At 40.4% G+C, this 25,233-nt stretch overlaps 1 protein-coding gene across 1 annotated transcript in view; it reads right to left on the minus strand.

Moving 5' to 3' along the window:
- The window catches only part of Px (plexus), an 82,740-nt gene that overhangs the window by 54,550 nt on the left and 2,957 nt on the right, over nucleotides 1–25,233 (minus strand). Inside the window, exons 3-8 of the mRNA XM_070293694.1 lie at nucleotides 23,562–23,818; nucleotides 23,092–23,479; nucleotides 22,750–23,005; nucleotides 22,447–22,638; nucleotides 21,439–22,123; nucleotides 21,230–21,326 (exon numbers count right to left, since the gene is read on the minus strand). Coding sequence (XP_070149795.1) covers nucleotides 21,230–21,326; nucleotides 21,439–22,123; nucleotides 22,447–22,638; nucleotides 22,750–23,005; nucleotides 23,092–23,479; nucleotides 23,562–23,818 — 1,875 coding nt within the window. The remainder of the gene's footprint in view (nucleotides 1–21,229; nucleotides 21,327–21,438; nucleotides 22,124–22,446; nucleotides 22,639–22,749; nucleotides 23,006–23,091; nucleotides 23,480–23,561; nucleotides 23,819–25,233) is intronic.

The following is a 25,233-nucleotide window of genomic DNA, read 5'->3' on the forward strand; positions in this document are numbered from 1 at the left end:
CACGAAAGGTATCTCCGGTCGGTTTGGAGGAAGTCCGAAAAGAGGGATGCATTCTTCTCCTTCTCTCTTTCTCTCTTTTTCTCGCAAGTGGATCTCTCGAAAGAGACGAGAAAGAAAGCGCTGTGTGCGAGAGCACTTTATCCCTTCTACTCGAAGTTGCCCATGCCTGGCGTATTGATCGAAATCGAAGGGGAGAGTTTCCGATGTGTGTGCGGGGTTGGGTCATACCTAATTCATAGTCCCTGGGTTCTTCCGACCCCTCGCGGCGATTATTTCACCGCGAACGGGGGACCGAACACGGTGGTTATGGAAGGAAGGAGAGAACAACGCGTTCGCTCCGGAAATCGATGTCTCGTCCAGAACGCCGCATTGATCCAAACGGATCGCGTCGATGCAGATTTCTCTCGCGACGACAAACGCGCGATCCATATTTTTAACCGACATTATGTGTTACGATATCATGACAATAACAGAACAACGAGATAACAATCCTGTATTCGATCATTTTCATTAAAAAAAAAAAAATGACACTCGACTATTTCAATTTTTAATTCTAATATTATATAAATACGAAAGATTTCTTTCAGCATTAAACAGAGATTTTGTGAAAAAAGATTGCTGGTAACAAATAATTCAATGAGAAATACGAAAAATATAAATAATTCATATATCTCTCGTTGTTGGTGAAAAGATAAATTTCCGGTAAGAAAAAAAAAAAAAAAAAAAAAAAAATTATTTGTTAGGAAACACAAGTTGTTTTTATTCTTGAATTGAGAACGTGACATAGCTGGAGAAATCAGCTGTTCGATTGATGCAGCAGCAGCAGCAGCAGCAGCAGGTAAGCTATCGATAGTCTGTTAACGAGAAAGGCGAGAACGGAACGAAGAGAGCGGGCAAATGAGATAGAGAAAATAAAAATGTCGGGGTAGTGCTTAATGTAGCGGTAATTTATGGCGATTTAACCTCCCCTCTGCCCACAGTTTCCGTAACCTTGGCAATTTACGACTCCGCGCCGCTATCGATTTGCCGGTAAAACTCGCACCTGATCCCGCCGGACTTGCAATTGCACCAACTCGCGGTTTAACGACGGCGATATATCCGCCGTGCTTGACTTCATTCGACTTTCATTAAACCGATTGAGAAATCAGAGACAACCGCGTTAATTCGCATCATCTAACATAAATATATCCCGACAATATTAAAAATGAAAATAACATATAGCGTCTAAAGATCATCGCTGCGAGTGGTTACATAAACTATTCGGTAACTTGCAACATTGAAATTTTTTTGCGTATTAACAGTATTTTGCGTCATTAGCATATATCCAATTAACTCGTAAGATTGCACTCGACGATTACCATACGGCAAACGCAACGAATGTATTAACGTTTGATCGATCGATGATGTAACGCGGAATCGTGCAAATACGTTCGTTATTTACCGTTGTTTCGTCCATTTTTTTTCGCCAGCGAAATAAACTGCTTCAATACACTCCGTTATCACGGATAATTTTTACGATTTCTTCTTATCGAAAAATATAGTATCAAAGGCCATATAGTTTAAATGCCGATTGAGTCGATGCGACTCCCACGATTTGTATGTTATATCTGTATATTTAATATTTCTCTTATTATTTTGATTCATCTCTCAATACACGACTTGGCACTTTCGCAACGCAAGTATCTCTCGAGGCACGTCAGCTCGTGAAAGTAATATCCGTAGCTTTACGGCGTGTATCTCCGCGCTTTCCGTAAAATTCAGCGTTATCTCGCGGACAGGCGTCGCGACGCCCGTGCATAAATAAAATCGTCGAGAGACGTTAATAATCGGAAGTAAGAAGTTTTACGCCCTCGAGAAGGCGCGCGCGCACGCGCATGCCATAAGGCGCGGGTTTCGACGATAAAACACGACCCCGTATCCTCGCTCGAGTGACTCGAGGGGTTGTCGACACACGTGAGTTACGTAACAGAAAATAACCACAAGTTTCGACTTTATAGTTAATAATTTATCGACTAGCGTAAACAAAATTTCATTATCGATGTGAGATCGGATTTATATTTAAAACTCATTCGAGCGAGAGCATAATTTCTTTTTTCTCATAGTAATCTCTTTATATAACGCGTATTCTCATTATTACGTACCATGAAAAAGGTTCGAATGAGAAGACTCGAGAACAAAGAGAGAGAGAGAGAGAGAGAGAGAGAGAGAGAGAGAGAGAGAGAGAAGTGCCGCTTGCTTTGAGCAGCGTTGCATTTTTTCCTCTTTTTTTTTAAAGAAAAAAAGAAAATGGAAAAGGTCGAAGCAAGGGCGACTCTCGAGAGTGCTCGAACCCTCGGCACGGTTGCCATCGAAGCAGTCAAAGGACAGAGAAGCGCACGCGCGCGCACATGATGGAGGGTGGGCGAGTGGCGACTGGCGACTGGCGACGAATGCATTTTGTCACGCGAGAAGCCGGGTATACGTAACATCCCAGGCCTCAGCAGGAACGAAAGAACGGGGATGATACGTCTCGCTACTTTCCGTCATCACTTGACGCTCCCGTCCAATATCATTATGAACGTTGCCTTTAAAGGGAATAAAGCGATATGACAGAGTCAACGAGAAAAGAAGAAAAAGAGAAAAAGGGCGAGGGAAAAAATATTATAGTTTTTAAATCAAGCTCTCGCGCGTTTACATCTCCGACAATGATATACATATATATATATATATATATATATATGTATGTATAAGTAAAATGAAATTATCAATAGATGCGATAACAAGGAAGCAGAAATTGACACACTTGTGTAAAACAAGTAGTTTAAAGAAAATAACGTAAAATAAAAAAAAGATATATATAAGAACGTTCTCTATATAAATTGACGGGGTGGAATCCTACAGGTTACGTGCAATCAATAACGATTTTTTATTTAGAGCGAGTGAGAGAGGCAAGGTGAAAGAGGGGAAAACGGGCGATTGGAATAAGAGGGGGGAAAGCGAGTCGACAGATGTTGAATGGTGCTTGTAAATACCGTGAACGCCAAGACACAAAGGGTGCACTAAAGCGAAGCGGGGTGCGGGCAGAGCAGGCAGGCAGAAAGGGACATGTGGGGAGAAAAGGGGGGGGGGCGACGATGTAGACGATGTACGCGGTCGTCGGTTCATCGTGTGCCGGGCCAGAAGGATAGCGCGGTATACCCTCCAGGAAAAGAAGGACCGGAAAGAGATCGGGGGGTAGCACAAAGGGTTGTTTTAACAGCCTTTTGTCGAGTGTGGCGGAGCAGGAAGAAGAAAAAGTAACACCGCCGGTTCGCAATTATTTAGCGAACTTGTGGAGGATGAGAGCGAGAATTAGCTTGGTGAAGCAAGACGGTGGGGAAGAAATGAAGCGAGAGAAATGAACATGGGGGTGAGGAAGGGGCGAAGGAAGAAACGGGCTCGTACGAGAGTCGGACGGCAGGTAGAAGGATCAAAATAAGCGTAAATAAACGATCGCAGTGAAGCTGACCGCGAGAAAACCAGCAGAGAAGAGAGTAGAGAATGGAGGGAGCCGATCGTAAGACGAGGAGCGACGGAAAGGAAAAAGAAACAGTTATGCGAATTCGGCGCGAGACTAAATAACGAAGGAGGCGGGGGGGGGGGGGAAGAGAGGAGCAAGAGCGGGAGAATCGCGCACGAGATCCAAAGGAAGTAATGGACTTTATCAGGCCGCGCTAGGTGGTCGACCTTCCGTTCTTTTTCCTCCTCCGCTCATCCTCCTCTCCTCCTTCTTCCACCACCACCTCCTCTGATCCGTCGCTCCCTCCGTCCGTCCATCCTTCTCGGCCCCACCTTAATTGTCTTCCACTCATTTTTACGCCCGTTCCACTTCGTTACGGTCCGAGTGCCGGGCAAGCCTTGCGAGACATTTGCGGTGCCGCACGGGTGGGCCGGATAAAAAGCCGGGAGGGACGGTGGGGGGAACAAAAAGAAAAAAAGAAAAAGAAACAGGCAAAAGAGCAAAAGAATATCTGCGCTCGTGCAGTACTGCCTTGCCGAACCTGTCGCTTCGCAGGACAATTTCACGCTGTGTAAGAAGGATAGTGAATGAATATTGAAAATACGGATATTTTATGCCTCGCAATGGCTTATACATGTAATGGTTTATCGCAAAAGAATTGTAATTTAAGAATGGGTAGGGTATTTAAAACATAATACACAATAAAAGAAATACGCGCAAATTTTAAGATACCGCTCTTACAGCTGCTACATGCGTCGTAATAAATATAGATACTGTATTATAAGGACTTTGTAGACTGAATTACTCGTCTTCATTTTTCTGCGATCGATTGATAAAAAAATTATACATGTCTCATGCAATTGTAAAAAGCATATACAGAATGAATTTGTATGGAGGACAGCCGAGACGAGAATTAGCCGAATTAGACGCTGTTAGTCGACCACCCGGATCGACGATGTCGTAATGAAACAGGATTTAACCCCGGGGCCCGTGACAGTGAGACTTCTCTTTCCGGGGGCCGATCCCCGTATAAAGGACGCTTCGTACATCAGTAAATAAGCTAACGCGCAAACAAGAGTCTCTGCATATTCATCCGTCAATGCTTCTCGGAAAGGATTAACTCACAAATGTTGAGATCATAATCAAAAGTTAGTTTACTCTCTACCTTTTGCTAATGGTTGAACACGAATATCATTCGCGTGAAAATCGAGAACCGATAGGTTTTTTATTAATTGGAAAAATAGAACTCCGATAAGACATAATCTTCTCCTTTGACACTTTCCATTTTTCTAATCATTCTCAGGCCTTCATCGAAAGATTTATGAACCCGCATAAACGACATTAAAGTGGCGACCGAGGAGTGGTAGATTAATAACTTAATCTAACAGTAGTAGATATGGTATGCGTTATTAATAACGAAATGAAAAGGCAATCCACCAGCATGCTGATTACATCAGCGATATTACACACTGTACGAAGAATTCGTGCCATTTTAAAAACGAGCTATTTATTTTTATCACACGCGATATAAGAGCGCGTCCGCAATGGCAAGCGATAAAAGAGAACGAGCGTAAGCTGTGTGATGCGCGTACACACGCGCGCATTCAAAGAGCCACGCAAATATCAGCTAAATTAGCTGGTCGATAATCAATACGGGTCACTTCACGACAAGGCTGTTCAGCGTTCGTGCGTGTGTGCGTGCAAATGTGACGATTCAACACAAGTCCAGTTGCGTGACTAAACATCACGACGGTTCGTAGAGTCAACTTTCCCGATCTACAAGCGGACAAAAGCATACGTGGGTGATTCTAAACAATTACGCAAAGTTAACGAGAAAGCGTCGATTACGGTTGCGTTCACAGAATCGAAACAATCGCCCGATAATGTATTCTATCAATGTGAAACCATACGCGATCGAATTGTCGTTGCATTTTATATGATAAAAAAAGATATATATTCAAATAAGAAGATAATTAGTTAATAAAATAAAGCTACTCTGTACAAGAAAAAAAAAAAAAAGTGTAAAGAAATATATTGTATATATTGTAGCTTTCAGAATAACGGGTTAACAATTTCACGCTATCCGAATGCGTAAGATCCACCAACTTTTATATTATCCGCGTGTATCGTGAGAAAATAAACTCGGATTATCGCGAGTAGTTGTAAGCGTGACGCGAAGATGATGAAAAAAGAGAGAGAGAGAGAGAGAGAGAGAGAGAGAGAGTGAGAGAGAAAGAGAGAAGAAAACATCTAAACGACCGACCGCGATAATTACGCTGAATCAACAATCGTCGTTAATCGCATATCGAGTGGAATTACTTTCGTTAATCTAACCGGGGAGCGGATACATCGCGCCCGCAGAAAATCCGAGATAATTCCGCGCATACGATATCCGGATCGTAATTCGCGCTATTTTTTCTTCTCTCTCTCTCTTTCTCTCTCTCTCCCCCCCCCCCCCCTTTCACTTTGAGGATCGTGCGCTCGTTCGATGTAAAAAGCGCTGCTCGCTGAAAATCCAACATCTATTGATAGATAATTAATTTTTCGCTCGGCGCAGAATGTAGCGGTATCGCGTCGAATGTCCACTTCATTTATCGCTCGTAGCTGGATAACGGAGGAACCGCCTGGGAATCGTCGAAAGAGAAAATAAGGGAACACGAGAGACGAAGGGAGGGCAGAGTAACGTATCATTACTCGACGTTCGCTAAAAATCTCGTATTGATAAATGGCTAATTTTTCATGCAAAGCGTTGGCGGTGATGAAAAATAGCGACATCACTCAAACGTCCACGTCATTTTATCGACCATGTGAGTGAGAGAATTTCATAATTCTAGTCAACATTGTTACTCTGATAAAAGAAATAGCAAATATAAATTTAAATATATATATATATATAAAATGTATATATATATATAATGACTACGATATATTTACATATGTAAAATTGCGAACACGAGTGCTGATGTTTTGCATAAATACGCATACGACAAATGCATTATTGATTTAGTGTGTTAAATAGATGCACAACTTTCAATGCCACATAAATACTTCAACTATTTCAGCCTTACATAAGTACAGTGTGATAATATGCGAGCGATTGCGGCGGTATCAAGGATAGCAAATTTATATCAACACACAGCACGGTACGGGATAGTTTTTTTTATGCAAATATGAAAAGAAAGAAAAGAAATGTTTGTAACAGAAGGCTTTTTGCATCTCTAAAAGCATAAAATAGAAAATATGATGAAAAATTTGTATATATAAAAATATCAAAAATAGAAATAGTACATCAAATTTCCATCCAGAGTCTCTACTTTTAGAATCACACGTTTAGATTCGTATCAAAATAATTTTATCCAGTTTTAGTAGGGATAACTTGATTGCAAACAAGTCGATAATATCGTGATGTTTAAAATCTTACAATGAAGCGATTCGAACGCTCGAACAGAACACTCTTCGCGTCGAAATGTCAATTGCGATTTCGCTTTAATAATAAACGAAGCAGTCCGCGATATCTCACGATATCGAAATAAGAATCAAAGAAAGAAAGAAGGAGGAAAGTCGATAAATGAGAGTGAATAAACACGAAGGCACGCACACACGATTAATCGGAACGATCGAGTGCGATATGCCGAAATAGCTAACTCGCAGTGCCAATATTTATCCCGAATTTAATGTCCAATAAAAAAAAGTCACACCCGCGCAATTAATGATGTTATGTTACGTTAATAAAGGTTAGCGCGATTCCTTCGGACGAGCATGAGAGGGCTGGAATTGCGAACGCGGGTATCGCGCGATTCTCCCCCCCCCCCCCTTTTTCCCTTCTATTCCCCGTTCTCCTCGCATAGTCGTCGTTTTTAATTTCCCCGTGCCGCGTTATATAAGCATCGAGCGGTTAATTCGCACGTTTTTCCGAAACGAGCCATCCGAGCCTCCCAATCGATACGCGGCGATCGCGCGTATACGAGGGAGGAAAAGGGAAAAAAAAAAAAAAAACCGCGGACGTTCCAAGTGATCGCGCGCTATCGGCGGCAGCCGCTTTGCAGATTCTCTTTTTCCGTTCGATAAAATTGACTGTGTACTACGCGATTTCTTGGTATCTTATCAGCTGGTTTCTTTTTAAAATACTCCGAACACAGTAAACGATTACGTTCAATGTGGATTATACTTTTTGAATCTTTATAAGATATTGTGCACACAAATAAAAAAAAATTGCTTGCTTATAAAACATTTCTTGATTTTTTCCTTAATATACCTCAGTATACGACAATTGCTCGTTATATTAGAAAATACTCGTTAAAAATATCTTAATAAGTATTTTTTAACATTATTTTAAAATATTAATATTCTTTGCGATTAAAGCAATCTAACGGATTCATCAAACGATTTAATAGTGGAAAGGAACGGTATATCGCGCGCGCACGTGTGTGTTGGGCTATTCCCCCCCCCCTCCCCCTTGAACGCAGATCGCGGGGCGCGGGATGATGCAATTGCGTTCCATTTTCAACACATTGAAATTATATGCATGACGAATGCGCCAACAAGGCGCAAGGGCAAAGTGCAGCGAGGTGGCAAAGGAAATTTCCGACACTCGGTGGGGTGTCGGGTGCGCGGCTTTGCGGTGAGCGAGTTAAGTTTGCGCGCTCGCTTCCTGCGCGCACCTCCCTCTCCCTCCTTTCATCCCGCCTCCTCTACTATCGTGCTATAAGAACATATCGCGCGAAAAGCCAATCCTGGAAACTGCAACGCGATGCAACTTTTTGCGAGTACGCACGTCAAAGTAAAAGCCGGATTAATTGAATCGAGCACGTTTTTCCGATGGAACGTTATCCAAGTGCCACTTGCGAGACTGCAATTAAATCGCGCTATGAATTTTACCCGTAAGTAAAGTCGCCCAAAGTTGAGTCGCATGATTAAAAGCAACGTTGATATTTATATATTCGTCGCGCGCGCCTGTAGCGTAAAATATGCAAAGATATCCTCTTCGACTTTATAATAACAAACATGTCGCGAGACAAAAAAAAATCCGCCATCGTTGAAATAAATTTTTTTATACAATCGATAGCTGCTTGAAAGATATTACGTTCACTTGAAGAAAAAAGAAAGAAAGAAAGAAAAAAAAAATTCTCAAATATTTATAAATCGAGAATACAAACTTAGATGGCTGTAAATAGGAATAAAATAAACGTATATGATAGTGTTGAAAATACATTATTCGAGTCTACTTATTCCAATCTCGCTCCATTTAAATTTTCAGAATCTTTTATACGGATAGTAGAAACGTTGGAGATACGGGATCGAAATAATTCAACATTGATCCTCCGTTAGAACCTAATGACGTATTCTCGATACATGAATCTATCCTTGTGCGCGATGCGCTGCACGCGCGACACGATCTCGACGTCACGCGCACATTAAACGTGCGTCGCGTGTTAACGGGTGTCGCGTGAACGGCATTCATCAGGTCGACGATTGTCGCGACTCGCGACTGCGCTCACCGCCTCTAAAAATCAGAAGCGATTAATAATTAAAATATCCCTAATAATTTTGTAATTAAATTTAATTTCTGTAGGTAAGAAATTCTTTCCAGCTTGTATACGTTTAACGGCCGATTCCTCTCCAGAGAGAAGGATACATCGAATGTAACATAAAAAGATTGGAGAAAAGGTTTGATAAAAAAATAAACATATCGTTCTCTGAAATACCTGGATAATAATAAGGGTGTCCAGCGTGCGAAGGGTGCACGAGAGGATGCGGCGCTCGGAAGTCCATTTTGGCGGTTAGTTTGTAGCCGACAGATGCGAGACAAGGAGCGAATACGCGGTGTACACGCTGACGTTGCGGAGCAAGCTATACCGAGATTACAATTGCGACGCGACGACTTTCCTTCGCGAAGCAGCGCGCACGATCGCGAAGCATCTTTCGCCTCTCAATCTTTTGCGCCGTCCGTTTTTTCCGCGGATCGGTCGGCTTCACAATCAATACGCACCAATAACACCATACACTTTAAACACTCTGAAATTTACGCGAGATTATATTCTTCCTTTCGTACTTAACGAACGTTCGTTAATTGTTCACGATACGCGCGGACTCGAAGAGATCCTTTCCGGAGCGATACCGATCGACGCGCATTCTTGCGGGTGCGCTCCGAATGCTCCGATTCTCGGTCTCCTTTTGTCACGCGTGATTTACGACCTCGGGCCTCGGATCCGTAAGCGCCCCGTTCTACTAGGCACTAGGCACGCAACCGCGCGCACGCGCCGTTGCTCGCGTACGCACACGCGCGATGTCGGAAAGGCCAGCGCGTTAACAGACGCGTCGATGCATCGAGCCACCGCGCCGCGAAGAGAAGCACCTTTGTCGTCCACCTCTCGACCTTGCGACACGCGGCGACGTTCGCACCGAACGCGCGCTTCTTCTCACTCCCCCACACACGAGACTATCGTCGGAGTCGGCTGATGCGGTGGAGGGTAGGGAGAGGAGGGGAAACGGGATGGGAGGGAGAGAGAGAATGAACACGTATACGTCTGCACACTCGAAAAAGAGAGAGAGAGAGAGAGAGAGAGAGAGAACGACGGCACAGCCACTAATCACCACTTAATTGACCGAGACCAACGCGGCAGATTCGTGCCATTACGACTAATTGACTGAACGTTACCGCCAGACGGCGAGGAAGATGTATTTACACGCGCGCGTCTTTCACCTTTCACCGCGATAGAGGGAGTCACGCGCGGAACGGACGTCCGACAATCCGACACTCCGACACCGCAATGGCAAGGAAGGAGAAAGGACTCTCTTTTGAATCAACGATCTTGTTCGTGCGGCGCGTGCGCTTCGTTTACACGTAGACCGCCCGTCTACGCGAGAGAAAATCCATCGCTAAACGAAACCCCCGCCGGTACGTTCGTTATTACGCGCATAAACGCGCTCTTCTCTCTCACTCTCTCACGTGGCACATGAAACGATCGCCGCGACAACGCGAGACGACGACGGCTGGTACGAGACTGAACACTGAACCGAAGAGCCGAGCAGCGGCGGCCGGCGGCGAACCCATCGTCGCCTTTCGTCCATCTTCGTGCGTTTCCGCCGCGCTCTCGCTCATCCATCCCCAATCCCCCACACCTACGGCTGATGATAGAAGATTCGCCGCGCGCTTCGACCAAGATCGAATCGATGATAGAGAGAATAGGATCGATCTTTCTCTCTCGCTCTCTCTCTCTCTCTCTCATTTTTAGCGAGAGCGACGAACCGTCACACGTTATATTACACGCATCTTTGCGAATCGCAGCGCCGATGAGTTTCTCTCGATCAGTTTATCATTTTCGCTTGAATCACGTAACGCCCGAGATGCATCGAGTCTCGTATAACTCTTTCTCTTTTGTTTCATGGTGCGGGAAAAGGGGGAGGGGAAGGGTGGGGAGGGAGGGGGGGCTCTATAATCGGATATCGGATACAAAGAACGACGATAAACGCGGGGATATTTCGTATAGTTTTACATAAATACCAGTTTAATTTACAGATTAATTTGAGACTTGTGCTGTTTTTCTTTTCTATTCATTTCGAATACACAAAACTGGATTACTTATACGTTGAAATTTATGTATATTGTAATAATATTTTTTATATACATGTAAATTGAAATTTTATATAAATTACCGGCATGTTTTTTTTTTTTTAGATCTGAGCCTCGTTTAATTTTTAATATTTATTTCATTTGACATATTAGAGAGATATGTAAACAACGATCGCTATATGACGTCACGAATAAATAAATGATTCTCAACACGATGTTAATCTGTACATATATATGTACCTTAGTTCTAAGAATACCTATCAGCTTTATTTCGCCCTACAACGAGTAGCAATAAACGCAATACTCGCGCGATCGGATGAACACGTTACGTTTCCTATCTCTATTGCCCCGCGGACTTGCCATAAATTGTAGATACAATTGTAGATACAATTGTCATTTGTAAAATTCTTCTCTCCATCGCGAGAAATTAGATAAGCGAAATATAATCGGTGCATCGAGCCCAGCTCATCCTATTCGAAAATTTAACACGGGACTTTGATATAATATAATTCCCATGCCCACCCACGTTAACGGAGAAGACCATCTTACCTATACAGAAAAGAGAGATATATGTCCCGAAACTACAGAGCTAAACGTTTCTTACGAAATGTTGAACGGAAAAAGGGGTCCGGCGTCCGGCATTCATTCCGTGGGCCCCAAGAGCTGTCCCTACCTACGTCTCGCTCCTTTCCATTCTTTTCGTCTTACGCAACCAACCGCCTCGAGCTAAACGTCAGAGACTGGGGAGAAGAGCGGTTTTGCGTTCTCTCTCTTCTTCCTTCCATTGCCTCTTTCCTCCCTTTTCCTTCTCGCTCCGTCTCACTCGCTCGCTCTTTCTGGACCATCTGGCGCTGAAGCGGCACGCGCTGTTCAACCAGCACAAGCCACCCCCTCCTCTTTTTCCTCCTCTCAAGCGTCGCGATCGCTCTCTCTATCACGTTTACCCCTCGTATCCTCCCCTCCAAGCCAAAGTTTGAAATCCAACCACTCTGCACTCTGTCGAGGTTCTGCTCGCGCCACCAACGCCACCGTCATCTCCTCTTCCTCACCCTCTCTCAATGCCGCCATCCTCACCATCACCACTACCACTACCGTCACCGTCACCGTCGTCGTCGTCGTCGTCGTCGTCGTTGTCGTTGTTACCGCCGCCACCGCCACCATCGCCACCATCGCCGCCACCGCCGCCGCCACTTCACCCGGAAACCCGAACGTTAGGAGGGATCGAAACGATGTAAACGCCAGAGCCGAGCCGAGAGAGAGAGAGAAAGTAACGGAAGCAAAAGCCTGACGCAGATAGAACGATTACGAAGTCGGTAGCAGCTTCCTAAATAATTCGCGCCCTTCCCTCGTCACTTTGATAAACGCGCGTATCTGTGCCGTCTATATCCGTCACGCCGCTACTATGTGTAATTTGAATTCCGAGAAGCGAGACAATTCGACAAACTCGGTCGACGACATCCGCGCCACTCGATGCACTATTATTCGTTTGACGTACGACATCGAAATCATCCCGACTTGTATAATTTTGCCGGTACGCGTACTATTGAAAGAAATATTAAATGGCTTACTGAGAATCTTATTTTCTTCGCTGTTATATTGCCCAAAAATAGAGAGAGAGAGAGAGAGAGAGAGAGAGAGAGAGAGAGAGAGAGAGCTAGCTAGCTCTATAAACATCTATCATTGTGCGTATAGATAATATCATTAATTGTTTAATTAAACGAGACAATTTTATATACATGACATTTCCCCGAGACTGTTTTTTAATCGTGACGCAATCACAAGAATTTTTTAATCGATATACGTAAACCCATGATTAAGATAGATTTCGCAATTTTACATTGCGGAATGTCAGTAGGTCATATATTTTGTCAGAAAATATTTACGACTTTTTTTCTCTCCGATATTTAATTACGAGGTCGAGACTGCTATTTGCTCGGATGAAGGTAATTTAGCTTTTCGTAAAACGCACTTTTAACGGACATTACTCGGAAAGATTAGAATCCTCTTCGATTGCGATGCAAATTGCACAAGTCATCATCAAGCCGTCAAACAATCATGAAATTCTCGTAATCCATACAATAATAAATACAAGTATATAATAATATCTCCACGTAAAATCATATTTACGATCATCTTACGACTATATGTTGCGCTGAATTTTGTGCTTGGCGCACGAAAAAAAAGAAGAAAAAAAACGCTAAAAATAACAAAAATATTCAAACTATTAAATTCTCAATTTATTTTGCGTAATTTCTTTATATATCTCGCTAAAAAGACGCATTATATATAAAGAAGCCCCGAAATTAAGGACATCGTATATATTTTTCTCATTATTATCGCCCGATATTTACGCGAAAATGTCTATTCGTCGTTACGTAATGATTCATCAAGATTATCTTAGCCGCGCAATTTACAATAGCTATTAGCCGACACACACAATTGCATTACCGTCATCGATCTATTTCGACCCCGAAGGCCGAAATTAGCGATACGCTAATTCTTGTAAACGGGTAATTAACTTCGCGTCGCGGCCTGCCATCGACAAAATACGTTCCCGCAATAATATCCTCTGCGTGTTGCGTGCACTACGTTTTGCGTATCCGCGACGTGCAATTAATTCTCCCTTTCACGAGGAACATTCTCGCAGCTATTGTAACGGCAATCCAATAAACTGATGTGACCATTAAAATTGATCGTTAAGCCGATAACAACGTGCCGTATCACTCTTTCAGAGTACGCGCGTGTTTTTTCAAAAGCAGTGCCGAGTAATCATATCGGTATATAAGTCTCAATTTTCAAGAATTAAAATAATTTTCTTCGCGGTAGCAACAAGTAAAAGGATCGCCAAGATCAGCGTTATTTACAGATGGCGACACGTAATAGCCAATATATTCTACTACGTGTTCGGAATTATGTGCAAAAAAAGTAGGCTCGAATGAAAAATCGATTATTACGTCAGTAGAGAAAACCTAATGATTTACTGTGGGAATTTATAATTTAATATGTATTATTATGTGCGAAGCATCAGATTGAAATGTGAGATATTTCAAAAGCATTTTACCCTCTCTACACATCGTTTGCAAATGTCACAGAAAGGTACTTTGTATATTTGCGAACGCTTACTGCGTTAATTGCTTCGTAGTTGATAATTAACTATTAACGAATACGCTATATTTATGTCGAAAACAGTATTATCCTCGTATCGATTTACCGATATTATAGCTTCAGCCAAACGCGCAAGAAAATAATTAAAAAGTCCTTTTTTTCTTCATACCGGTAAACGTGTTTCACGCAATCTCGCAATATCAATCTGAAATAATTGTCGAGAACGAAGAAAGAACTTGAATGAAAACTACACATATATCGATCCCAACATCATCTATAGTGTCTAAGACTCTAGGCGCAACAAGTTTCTATTAACGCTTGAAAAAATTCTACGTATTGAATGTGTCTAAAACGAAACGTGTTTATTTATTACGATTATGCTATTCTTATGCTATCTAATTCTTTACGCATTTATATTTTTCAACAAATTGCATTCTTGTAATTGATACCAGCATATAAACGAATCAAAAATAAAATTAAGCATCGCATTAGCATTATTTTTTTGAAGGAAGGATTTTTTTCTCCATCACATTTAGCAATGTAAACTTTAGAGCCATTATATATCTTATTGTATCTTATTTAGTTACAAATGATACAGTATTAATCTCGAATATTTTATAAGCATAATTTAAAAGATTATTGCAATCTTGATGATCGTCTTTTTGTTTTTGAGTAAAAAGGGCAATATAGAAATTTTGTCCAACAGATTAAATATTAAATCTTCTAAAATTTCTACATAATCTATCAATAAATCGTCGATTGAACTATCGTATAAAGTAGTTGTCAATGATAATCGGTCTTCGTTTGGCTGCGTGTGCGAATTCGAAGAGAGTGAAACAAGTTCGTCCGGTGTAACCGAGTGAGTCTCTAAGTGTACAACATTGTCATTCGCGACGTGTAATTTGTTGCAAGTGCAACTCGCGTGAAACAGCTTCTCGCAAGGAGCAATACGGCAATGAATGGCGACGGCGGTTGTCGTGGTAGTTTGCACAAGTGTTTCGCAGACAGAACAGTGTTCCATATTTGATGATCAATTAGCCTGTAAGCTTGATACAATCCGCGTATGATGTTTGTCACGCAGTAACGAATATCTTCGATATATCTGTTGCTCGTTCATAGTTATATTGCCACAGGAGAGCACGAGACGCTTGATGTGTTCAACAATATCGTTACGCTAATGGTCGAGGGCAGTGAACGATATTTATGGCTTTCTCGGAACTTTTGACGCGGAAGAATCGGATTATACGACATACGTATGTAGGTGATAGGCATCACGATAGAGTACCGATGTGTTTGACAATCGCGGATCAGAATGACTGACGATCAATCTCGAAGAGAATGTACGTCTGTCACGGATACGACTTGGAAATGGACTGATAGCTAGCGCGAATAAAGAAAAAGATGAAAATAGAAAAAAAGAGCTCGAAGCCTATAGGTCTGTTCTTCATAGCTCAACAGGATGCATCATGCCTCCCAATGTATGGAGAGAAGAAGATAAACTCTGAACTAGAGCAGCCATATAATTCACAGTTATAAAGAATAGATCTTTAGATTCTATATCATAGATTTTACTATTATATATTGTGTAATATTTTTAGTAATAATTAATAAATTCTACCAAAAATGTGAAATAAAACTAAAATAAAAAGGAATTATCCCTGCACTTTTCACAACGAGTCTATTAAACTCGGCTGTTTCTTAATACTTCAATTGCGTCAATAGCGTTATTTTCTGAACTCCTTGACAGCAATACCTTTCCATGCATAACTGACTATCATATAAACGCAACAGCTTCGCGATTCTCGTGATATTTTACTCAATTCAATTGGGCATTTTATTTAAAATGTTAAAAAAATGTATATCCTTGAAGAAGAAGAAGAAGAAAAAAACGCGGAACGTTCTACATTCTCGAATCTAAATTGTTTCTATTCTATTCGTTGTTTGCGGAGTACACGATGCCGCGCAAGGAATCGAGCAAAGAATATCATCCACACCATTCGGGACCGTATCATCGTTCATTCCAGAGAAAGAGTAGCAAAAAAAGCGGGTACTGGAGGCAGTGCGCCCAAATAGGGCCCACGCGACAGCCCACAAAACGACGAGTTAGGCTTACGAGGCAGACAGCCCAACAACCGACTGTCTGTCGGGCAAAATCAATACGTGGCGGCGACAGGGAACTTCCCCTCGCCCCTTCCTTTCATCCCAGACTACCATCCGACTATCCTCTTCCATCTCCATTCTCTACGCCTCCGACCCTCTTTTGCTCCCTCGTATCCTTTTTCGGGATACCGCTCACTTTTTCTCTCGCTCCTCTGCCGAACAAACGCGCCACCCCCGTACACCCGCCGCCTCGTCGACTCCCATTCATAACCACCCTCTCTACCGTTCTCTCTCCATTATAGCGCGTCGACATTCTTTACCGGGTTAATAAGTTGTATTATTTTCATCGCATTCGAAAGAATTCGATTTTGCATACAAAGCATCTCGAACCTTTGCACTTGATTCGCATATAATCAAGAGAACTGTGACAATACCCCTCCCAATTATCCCATTTTTCATAAACTTCGTATTTTATAAAAAAAATTCTCCAATATATATAAACGTACAATTAAAATATTTCATTATAAGAAAAGAGAAAAAGAGATGTAATATCTGATTATTTTCAAATTTATATTCCGAGACTCTTTTATTTGATTAATTACCCCGCTATTAAAAATTCCTTGTAATTTTTACATATAATTTATTATAAATTCTCGCGCATAAAAGTATAACTACAAATAAATAGCTATTGATACAGTTTAAAAAAAAAAAAAAAAAAAAAAAAAAAAAAAAAAAAAAATCAAGCGCATAGATTTTGATAGACGAGTCGAAGTAAAGAAAGGAACGACCGTACAAGTCGAAAACGGAAAAAAGGAAAGTAAAAGGGAACTAACTGGAAGAGGAGAGTTTATTCAAGCTGTAGAGTCGCTTACCAATGCTGCCGAGAGCGCTTCTATTTTGCAAGATAGTCGTCACTGGTTAATTATTAATACCCGCCAAACCAGAAGCGTATTCTTCGTTAAGAGAGCTCGTTGAGAGGAACACTTCGCTACATGAATTTGTGGCATTTGCTCGCGAGGCGTCTATAAACGCAGGTTTAGCGCCGTAAATATCTGATTAAACCGCTCGCGAAACCCCGACATCACCCGAATTGAATTTAACCCTTTCGAATTTAATTTATCTTTAAAAATGTATGTGTATGTGTATAGTTTCCATATTAGTTCCATACAGAAAGTTAATAACCTATGGTATATAGTTCTATATAATATACTGTGTAACCTAACATATATAATTCAACAATTAAAATAATCAAGTTTAAATTACTAAAAACTTGGTTGTGTAAACATTATCCCATTTCGAAATTTTTTAAATCTCTATGTTAATAAGTAATAAATATTAAATAAATTATAAGTAATAAACACTTGTTTTAATAGATAAATGCATAAATATATGAAATTTTTAATAAATAAATTTTAAGCTAACATTCACTGTTAAAGTATTGTAGAATAGTAGAGAGTTAATTTAAAATTAATTAAAATATAAGATATTGTTTTTCATCTTTTTTTTTCTCCCTCACTGGTTAAGCAATGGACACAAATTAATGAAGGAATATGCGACACTATTCCACTAAGTAATACCTGAAAAAATCGTTAACTCACGCCTTGATACGAATTTCGCGAAACAACGAGGGATAGATAGGTACAGAAGTGAAATTGAGTCTTTTGGCCGCGTGCCTAACTAGAACAGCAATGAGTACCTTCACGATACCCCCTCCGGTTATCATAGGACAAGGAATACGAAAGGCCGAATCGTCGATGACATTGATATCGATTTTAGCAGAAAGATTATAGCGACAACACGGATAGACGCACGCTTTGGCGAATATCTTCTTTCGCTTATTGTTCTCAGCAAGTAAGAGAGAACGAAAAGGGTCGCGGATGGATGTTGTATATGTATACGCAGACAAACGGGATGAGAGGGCTGACATCTCTCGCCCTACGTTTACCATAAAGAGGATGGGTGAGCGAGAACGAGTCGAGGAGAATAGAGGATAGAATGGCGGGCGTGTTGACCAAAAACGATGGGGCTGGCTCTCTAATTCGAATTTAGGTGTTGGGTGGGTTGGCAAGTGGGCGCAATGCGGTGTCACGCTGCGGGCGTTTGCTCTTTCTCCTTCAGTTCCTCTCTGACCCGCCACCCCCTCCTCAACGACTTGTATGCCGCACTTCACCTCTCCGCACTTTAACCCCCTTACTCCATCTGCAAGTTCCTCGCCCGCTAAGCCCTCCGCTAAGTCCTACCCGACACTTCGAGAGAACCACCCCCGTTACCCTCTAAGCCAGATCGACCGACCTTAATCGACCTCCTGATCTCGATGATCGTATTATATCTACCCATCTATCCGTATTTTCCTTCCTCGTTCTTACGAGGAAGGCGCGACACTTTCGCAGTCATTTCAACGACTTGTATGTTTTTTTATTTCTTTTTCAAAACTTATCCAGTTATGGCAATTGCTTGCTATCACAATTTATTGACGCAAATTTCTATCACGGATTTAATTATATGTATGATATATTGCAATACTTAAAAAATTACAATTTAATCAAAATTAGACGAAACAGATTGTCTTCGGAATAAAATTAAATAACTTTACGCCTTTACGACTTTTTTGTGAAAATTGACCGTGCTTTCTCTTTTTCGAAAAATTCTTAAAGAGTTTTAAACATTTTAATCAATAATTTTTGACTATTTAAAATAATTTTTAAAATTTCTGCAAAAAGATAGTGTCCAATTAAATTTCAATGAAGAAATATTAATTCCAGTTTTTGCTCAGCTCACAAAATCCATTGTTTCCATTATTTTTTTAAATGCATAAAAATTTAGAATGTTAAATTATAAACGATCGTTATTTTGAAACGCCGAGTATATCATTTGATTATACACATTTGCCTTAATGCAAAAGTTTTGTGGAACGCAAATTTAACATGAATTAATCTTTTATCAAGAATAATTTTCCGGATATTCTGATGACGCTAATATTTTAACCCCCGTACGCAGAGTTACACAAATTTATAATAACGCTAAACCGTTTTAGTAAATATGTTAATCAGCACGATTCCGCAGTACTTTCGATATAAAAATAATATATCTCTGTGTTTTTATTCCCGACAGAATCATATAAAAGCAAATTCGTAAATGGAGCATTAAAAGCCGAGATCTTTCTTTTTCTCAATAAATTGTCTTTGCCAAGTATATCTATTTCTTACAGATTCAGAAAATTTGCAAGACACAAGAAATCTTAATATTTTTAAAGAAACATTGATGCTAAATTGATTAAAAATCTCGTGAATAAAAAAAAAGATACGTATAGAATATTAAAATATTATGTACAAAAAGATTATTAATATTGACCTTTGCAGGTCACATATTTTTTTTGCTCTGCTCTTGGTCAATATCGGTAGGCTTAAAATGACCCATATGTCACCTCCTTAAGCATTCATTTTTACAAGCTTGTCTTGATCGGATTAAAAATGCAACTTCGACAGTCTGCTCAAGTATAAGTTTATGACTCTTAAATGGCAGGTTTGCACGATGGTCTTAGGCGTTCAAGGGTGTAAATACGAAGAGACGTGCCTTCCTCCACATTATAGGAGCGTGCACGCCGCTAGTAAGCCAGGACGAAAAAGGAAAAGAACGAAGCAAAAGTGTGTACAAGCTAACAGCAACAAAGCCACGAGGAAATCTTTCCCGGCGAGAGAATTTTTTTCCAGCGAATGCAGATGAGTGTCGGCGAATAAAAATATAACAAAAAGCATACCATCGCGAGTACGATATTTCCGCGTTCATTTTTTTACGTCTTGATATTATAGTAATTTTTAATTATTTATTTAATCTAACTTACGTATATTATTTTATTATTTTATTTGATTTTCAAAATAATTTAGGATGTGTAAGTATATGAACGTGAAAAACACATTTGTTTAAACACAATGAAATCTGTCATCATATCATTTTAGAATACGCGTAGAAGAAACAGAGTATTGCAAGATTTAATTATGGAGCGTGCGTTTGTGTGCGTGTACAAGGAATATATAATATTTGCAAGACCGAGCGATGGTAAGAAACTTTTCGTCGAGAAAGATATTTTTCTATTCGTATCTCGAGATACTATGGTTCACGAAAATGAGAAAAAAAGATATAAACGGGGGGGAGGGGGGGGGGGATAGCGAAAAAGAACACCGAAAACTCGCTCGAACCATCGAAACCTATGCTCTCGGGGCAGTTCTCTAACCGTCAGACTCCTTTTATCTAGTTCACCCCCACCTTACATCCTACCTTCTACTTCGCTGCATATTTGTACAAACAAATATATGCATGTGTAATATATATATATATATTTATGCGCGTGCGCGCACACACACATACAAAAAAATGTTTTCAGCGTGCGGAGAAGCATGACGCACGAGGCTTCGCCATTCGTCTCAACGCAATCTTCGCTTTATTAACCGAATTTCGTTTTAAAGTAAAAATTAATATTTACAATAGATTCGCGAAATGCAAGCATAACTATTATGAAATTAATTAAATCCCGAAATTCTCTACTTGTGCAATTGCAATTTTTGCTTTTGTAAAAATTACGATATACAATCAACTTATGTATTTAGCTTTTATAAGAGAAAGTTTTCAGTCAACTCGGTATTATCTAACAGAAGCGCTTTTACTATTGAAGAAAGCACTTCCTGAAACGTTTTCGTTGATCGTTTAATTAACTCTTAAGTACTCTCGGAATGCATTACCATACAATCACAGATGAAAAAAATTTTAAATTCACCAGGTTTACTTGTAGAGAGAGAAATGCTTTAAGCGTTAAATATTTTACTTAAATATATTGTGAAATATAACATTGTCATTCTTATTTCATTTTTTCCCCCGACTGAAGATTAAAAAACATTGAAAATATTTTCTATATATCGCGTACAATACTAAAATTTGCATAGTTAATGCGTTTCATTTGAGATTCAATTATTACTCACCTTGTTCCTTCTCCGGAATTTTTACGGGTGCCTTTTTGTCTGGTGCCTTTGGTGAGCAGTTCTTTCGCGCCGGCCTTACAGTTAATGTCGGTGGAACCTGTCAGAAATAAACAGATATACAGCTATAGTAACCTGTTTCCATTGACGCATAACAAACTTGATCGTTATGCGCTTGTTACATAATTCATTAATAAATAATGTGTACTGACCACTTTTTCGGATCTTTCGCCGGATGGTAACCTAGCTATGGCCGCATCAGGACTATCCTCGGGCGGTGGAGGCTGCACAATCCAATTGTATTCTCGCTTTTCAACTGGGAGGCCCCATCTCTCGTACTCGAGGCTCTGTGTGCGCAAAGTCTCATAACAATCCAAGCAGACAACCGCGAAATCGCCGTTTTCCAGCAACAGACTTTTTTCCGGCTGCCTGTGATACCTTAGAAACGGAAAATCTTTCACTGGCAACGCCCGTACCCGTTTTCTGTACGTCGTAATGCCGCAGACGTAACAGCAATAATCGTGGGTGTTATATTGCCGCTCAGCGGCATTCACTTGCTGACCACTGGAAAGAGATTCGTATCGACGCCATTGCGCCAGCAGTGAATGATAACAAAACGTGCAGACCAGAGCTGAGCCGTCCTCGCGTAGCTGTTCGGCATTCGGCGGTGACTGGTGACGTAAGAGTTCTGGGAAGAATGGCGCATTTCGACCCTGAGGACGACCATACAGGACTCTAGCAAGAGTCAAGTCGCTGTGTAAACCACACAGGAAGCAATATATCGAGCTACTCGATGTGCCTGGATTGCTTCCGAATGTTCGATCCGAACTAGAACTCGGTGGTGTAGCGATTGATCGATTCACATCACCGTTTGGATGTGGACTAGGAATATCGTACCTAGAATTTAACAACAGATATCACAAAGATAAGAAATATTTTACATTAATTTTCTTAACATAATATCCAAAAATTTCTAAAAATACAATAAAAATTATTTCTTTATTATTTAATACATGAGTTAATCGAAGAGAATCGTAGTTGTCATCTTCTAAATATATGAATATTAAATCAGAGATCTATCACACACACACACACACACACACACACACACAAAAGTCATTTTACTCTACGCACAAAAAACTTGTCACTTCACTATTAACTCGCATAATATATGCAAATCAGTTAAGAATAATAGCTAATGTAATTCGCGGTGAACTAACCTGCGGCGTTCTAAAGGAACCCGTTCAGCATCCATATTTTCCCATTGTTGCGCAAGATGATTCACACAGTGACTACACGCTAATACTCTGCCATGGCTATCCATGCAGGCGTTTTCAGACGTACGTGCCATTCCTCTCAAGCAAGGAAAATGCATAGCATGTGAATTCATTCCTTCTGGGCTTGTAGATAACCTGATAATAACGATAAAAGATAGAATATTATATATCGCAATGACGTCTTTATTTTTTTTTAGATTATTGTCTTTTTGGCGATAGATGTAAGTATTTATATAAGATTGTTACCATTCCATATGAGTACGAGGATATAATCTCTCACAAATATAGCACCTATAATTTTGGCCAAGCGCGACGGTACCGTTTTCCGCGGGACCGTTACTAGGTGAATTTCGTTGCCCAGACATGGGAGCTTTTACGGTGGTACTGCTTCGTTGCTTATTTGCAGCAACCGTCGATTTGTTCAAGTCGTATGGCTTAAAGCGAATATCGCTGCCAGCAGAATTGGCTGGAGATTTCGCAACAGCGGGCCGTGGTGAAGTACCTACAATGAGAAATGTATAAACCTTTTAGACAATAAACGACGAAATAAACTCGTATAAATATTCTTTGAGATTAATGGAGATTAACCTTGTTGTCGAAAATCCACGTTCTGCCCGGTTGGCTGTGCCTCGTGGTTTTCTCCGACATGCATTTGCTGCTTATGCGGAATAGCTCTATAACAAATGGAGCAAACCTGCACCATTCCCTGAGGACTAATAGGACTAGCTCCTAGAGGAGGTCTCAGAGAATAAATATAAGGAAAGTACGCCTCCTTCTCGGGATTAGGACAGCAATATAGTAGTCTAATACTGGATGAAGGGTACTCGAGAGCGCAAGTGTAGCAAATAAACGTGGTTGTATCCATTGTAGGTGCTTGCCGCTTGCGAAGCGTATAATTTCTATCACCATGCGGTACTCCCTGCCGCGTGTAAGCTTTCCATTGTAATAAAAGATGATTCTGGCACGCTGAGCAAGCCTGAGAAAAAAACCAATGTATATATCGTTATGCAAAAATTTAAAAATAAATAATTGACAAATACGGCAACAAGAAAATATACCTGCACTCGACCGGCACTGTCCATAGGTCGACTTCTGCTCGGCCTGGGATGAAGCATCAATGATGGAAAGAATGGCGGAGGACTGGAAGAAGGGTGCGGCGGGTTTGGCAGTGGCTTCGCAGCGATGTGACTGAGAGATCCTCTCTTGAATTCGTCCCCGCACACATAACAGACTTCAGTGACAGAGTTCTTGTCCGGCATCGATAAATCTAGGATGTCTGTACCGACGCTGGACGACGATCCGCCGCTATAGATAGCTGCAATTGCAATGTCAAACAATCGGTTATGTCGATCGTTCATTGTCGATGAACGCTCTATGATACGTGTCGTGGCATAAAATCTGTGAACGCGCAATGCAACTGGCCACCCTAGCTGTACCGAGAATCTTACACACGTCTTTGACATTATCATCATTGCGCTGCACGTAGCCCATTTAGAGCCTGCATTTTTCACGAGTTTATCGCTACGATATATCCATGAACACGAACGAGTTAATTTCAACGACAAATACTGTGTTTCAATAGCTTCATTCCAAACGACCTGCTTATCTGTCGGGGCATACGCTAACTAATGAATATCAGATCGGGCGGATCGAAATTGTTGAGGTCACCAAAGCTCAATATTCTGCGAGTGCGCGGAGCGCGGGAGGAAAATCGCCTGCGATCGCTATTTAGATCAAAAGTGCGCGTTAAATGAATCGGACTGACTCTTTGCCACGACTTCGACATACTTCTTATCTACACAAAACTGTTTTAACCTTTACTTTTAAATGTTTACATTAGTGCACGAAAAGACTGAGGCCAGCGTAAATAGCGACCCGATTCGTATACATTCTAAACCGAGATAACATATAATAAAAACAGTGAAGAACGGTTTTGTACTCCTATCAGATAGCGCTTGGTGATTTCATATCCGAGTTATTTTGCCGAGTATACACTTTGGGCATGCTTTAAGTATTAGGCGCGTTAAAACGTTCCAATACAATTTTTGCTACATCTTTTTTATTCTCTATGCTATAATAGATGATATTTTATCTAAATATGTATGTGTAAATGTGTGTGCGTGTATATACACTGCCAATGACAATATCGTATAGTGTTCAATAAATAGATATAAAATAGATATAGACATATACAAAATGTCAATATATAGTCGAATAAATCCATACACTATTTCCATAATGTGTATATATTTTTTACTTCTTTTACATTTATTAACTAGAAATTATTTCGATCATCAGTTATACCATAATTTACTATATATCCCATAAATAAACAATACATTCTTTAATTTTTTAGAAATTAAAAATAAAGACAAATAGAGGTTGATTTCCCATATAAAGATCCAATTACATATACCAATTTAATCATTGGCAAATTTTTGATATATTTGTCTCTCTCTCTTTCTCTCTCTCTCTCTCTCTCCCTCCCCCTCTCTGATGTGTGTGCGCGCGCGCGCATACTTGTTCTTTGTTCATATTTTTTTTAAAACTTTGCGATTGATGCTTATATTGATGCAACAATATTATTACCCAAAAAATAATTCATGAAAAATAGATAAGAATTTATTTAAAAAATATAAAAAAATACAAAAGAAAGATAAACAATAGTGAATAAAACGGAATATATACAAAATTTGATATATGCGTTACTTTTTTTTGAGTTTCAAATAT

This window comes from Polyergus mexicanus, unplaced genomic scaffold (genome assembly GCF_030449975.1).
Source record: "Polyergus mexicanus isolate NDT 795.1 unplaced genomic scaffold, iyPolMexi1.0 SCAF_4, whole genome shotgun sequence".
NCBI classification, from domain to species: Eukaryota; Metazoa; Arthropoda; class Insecta; order Hymenoptera; family Formicidae; genus Polyergus; species Polyergus mexicanus.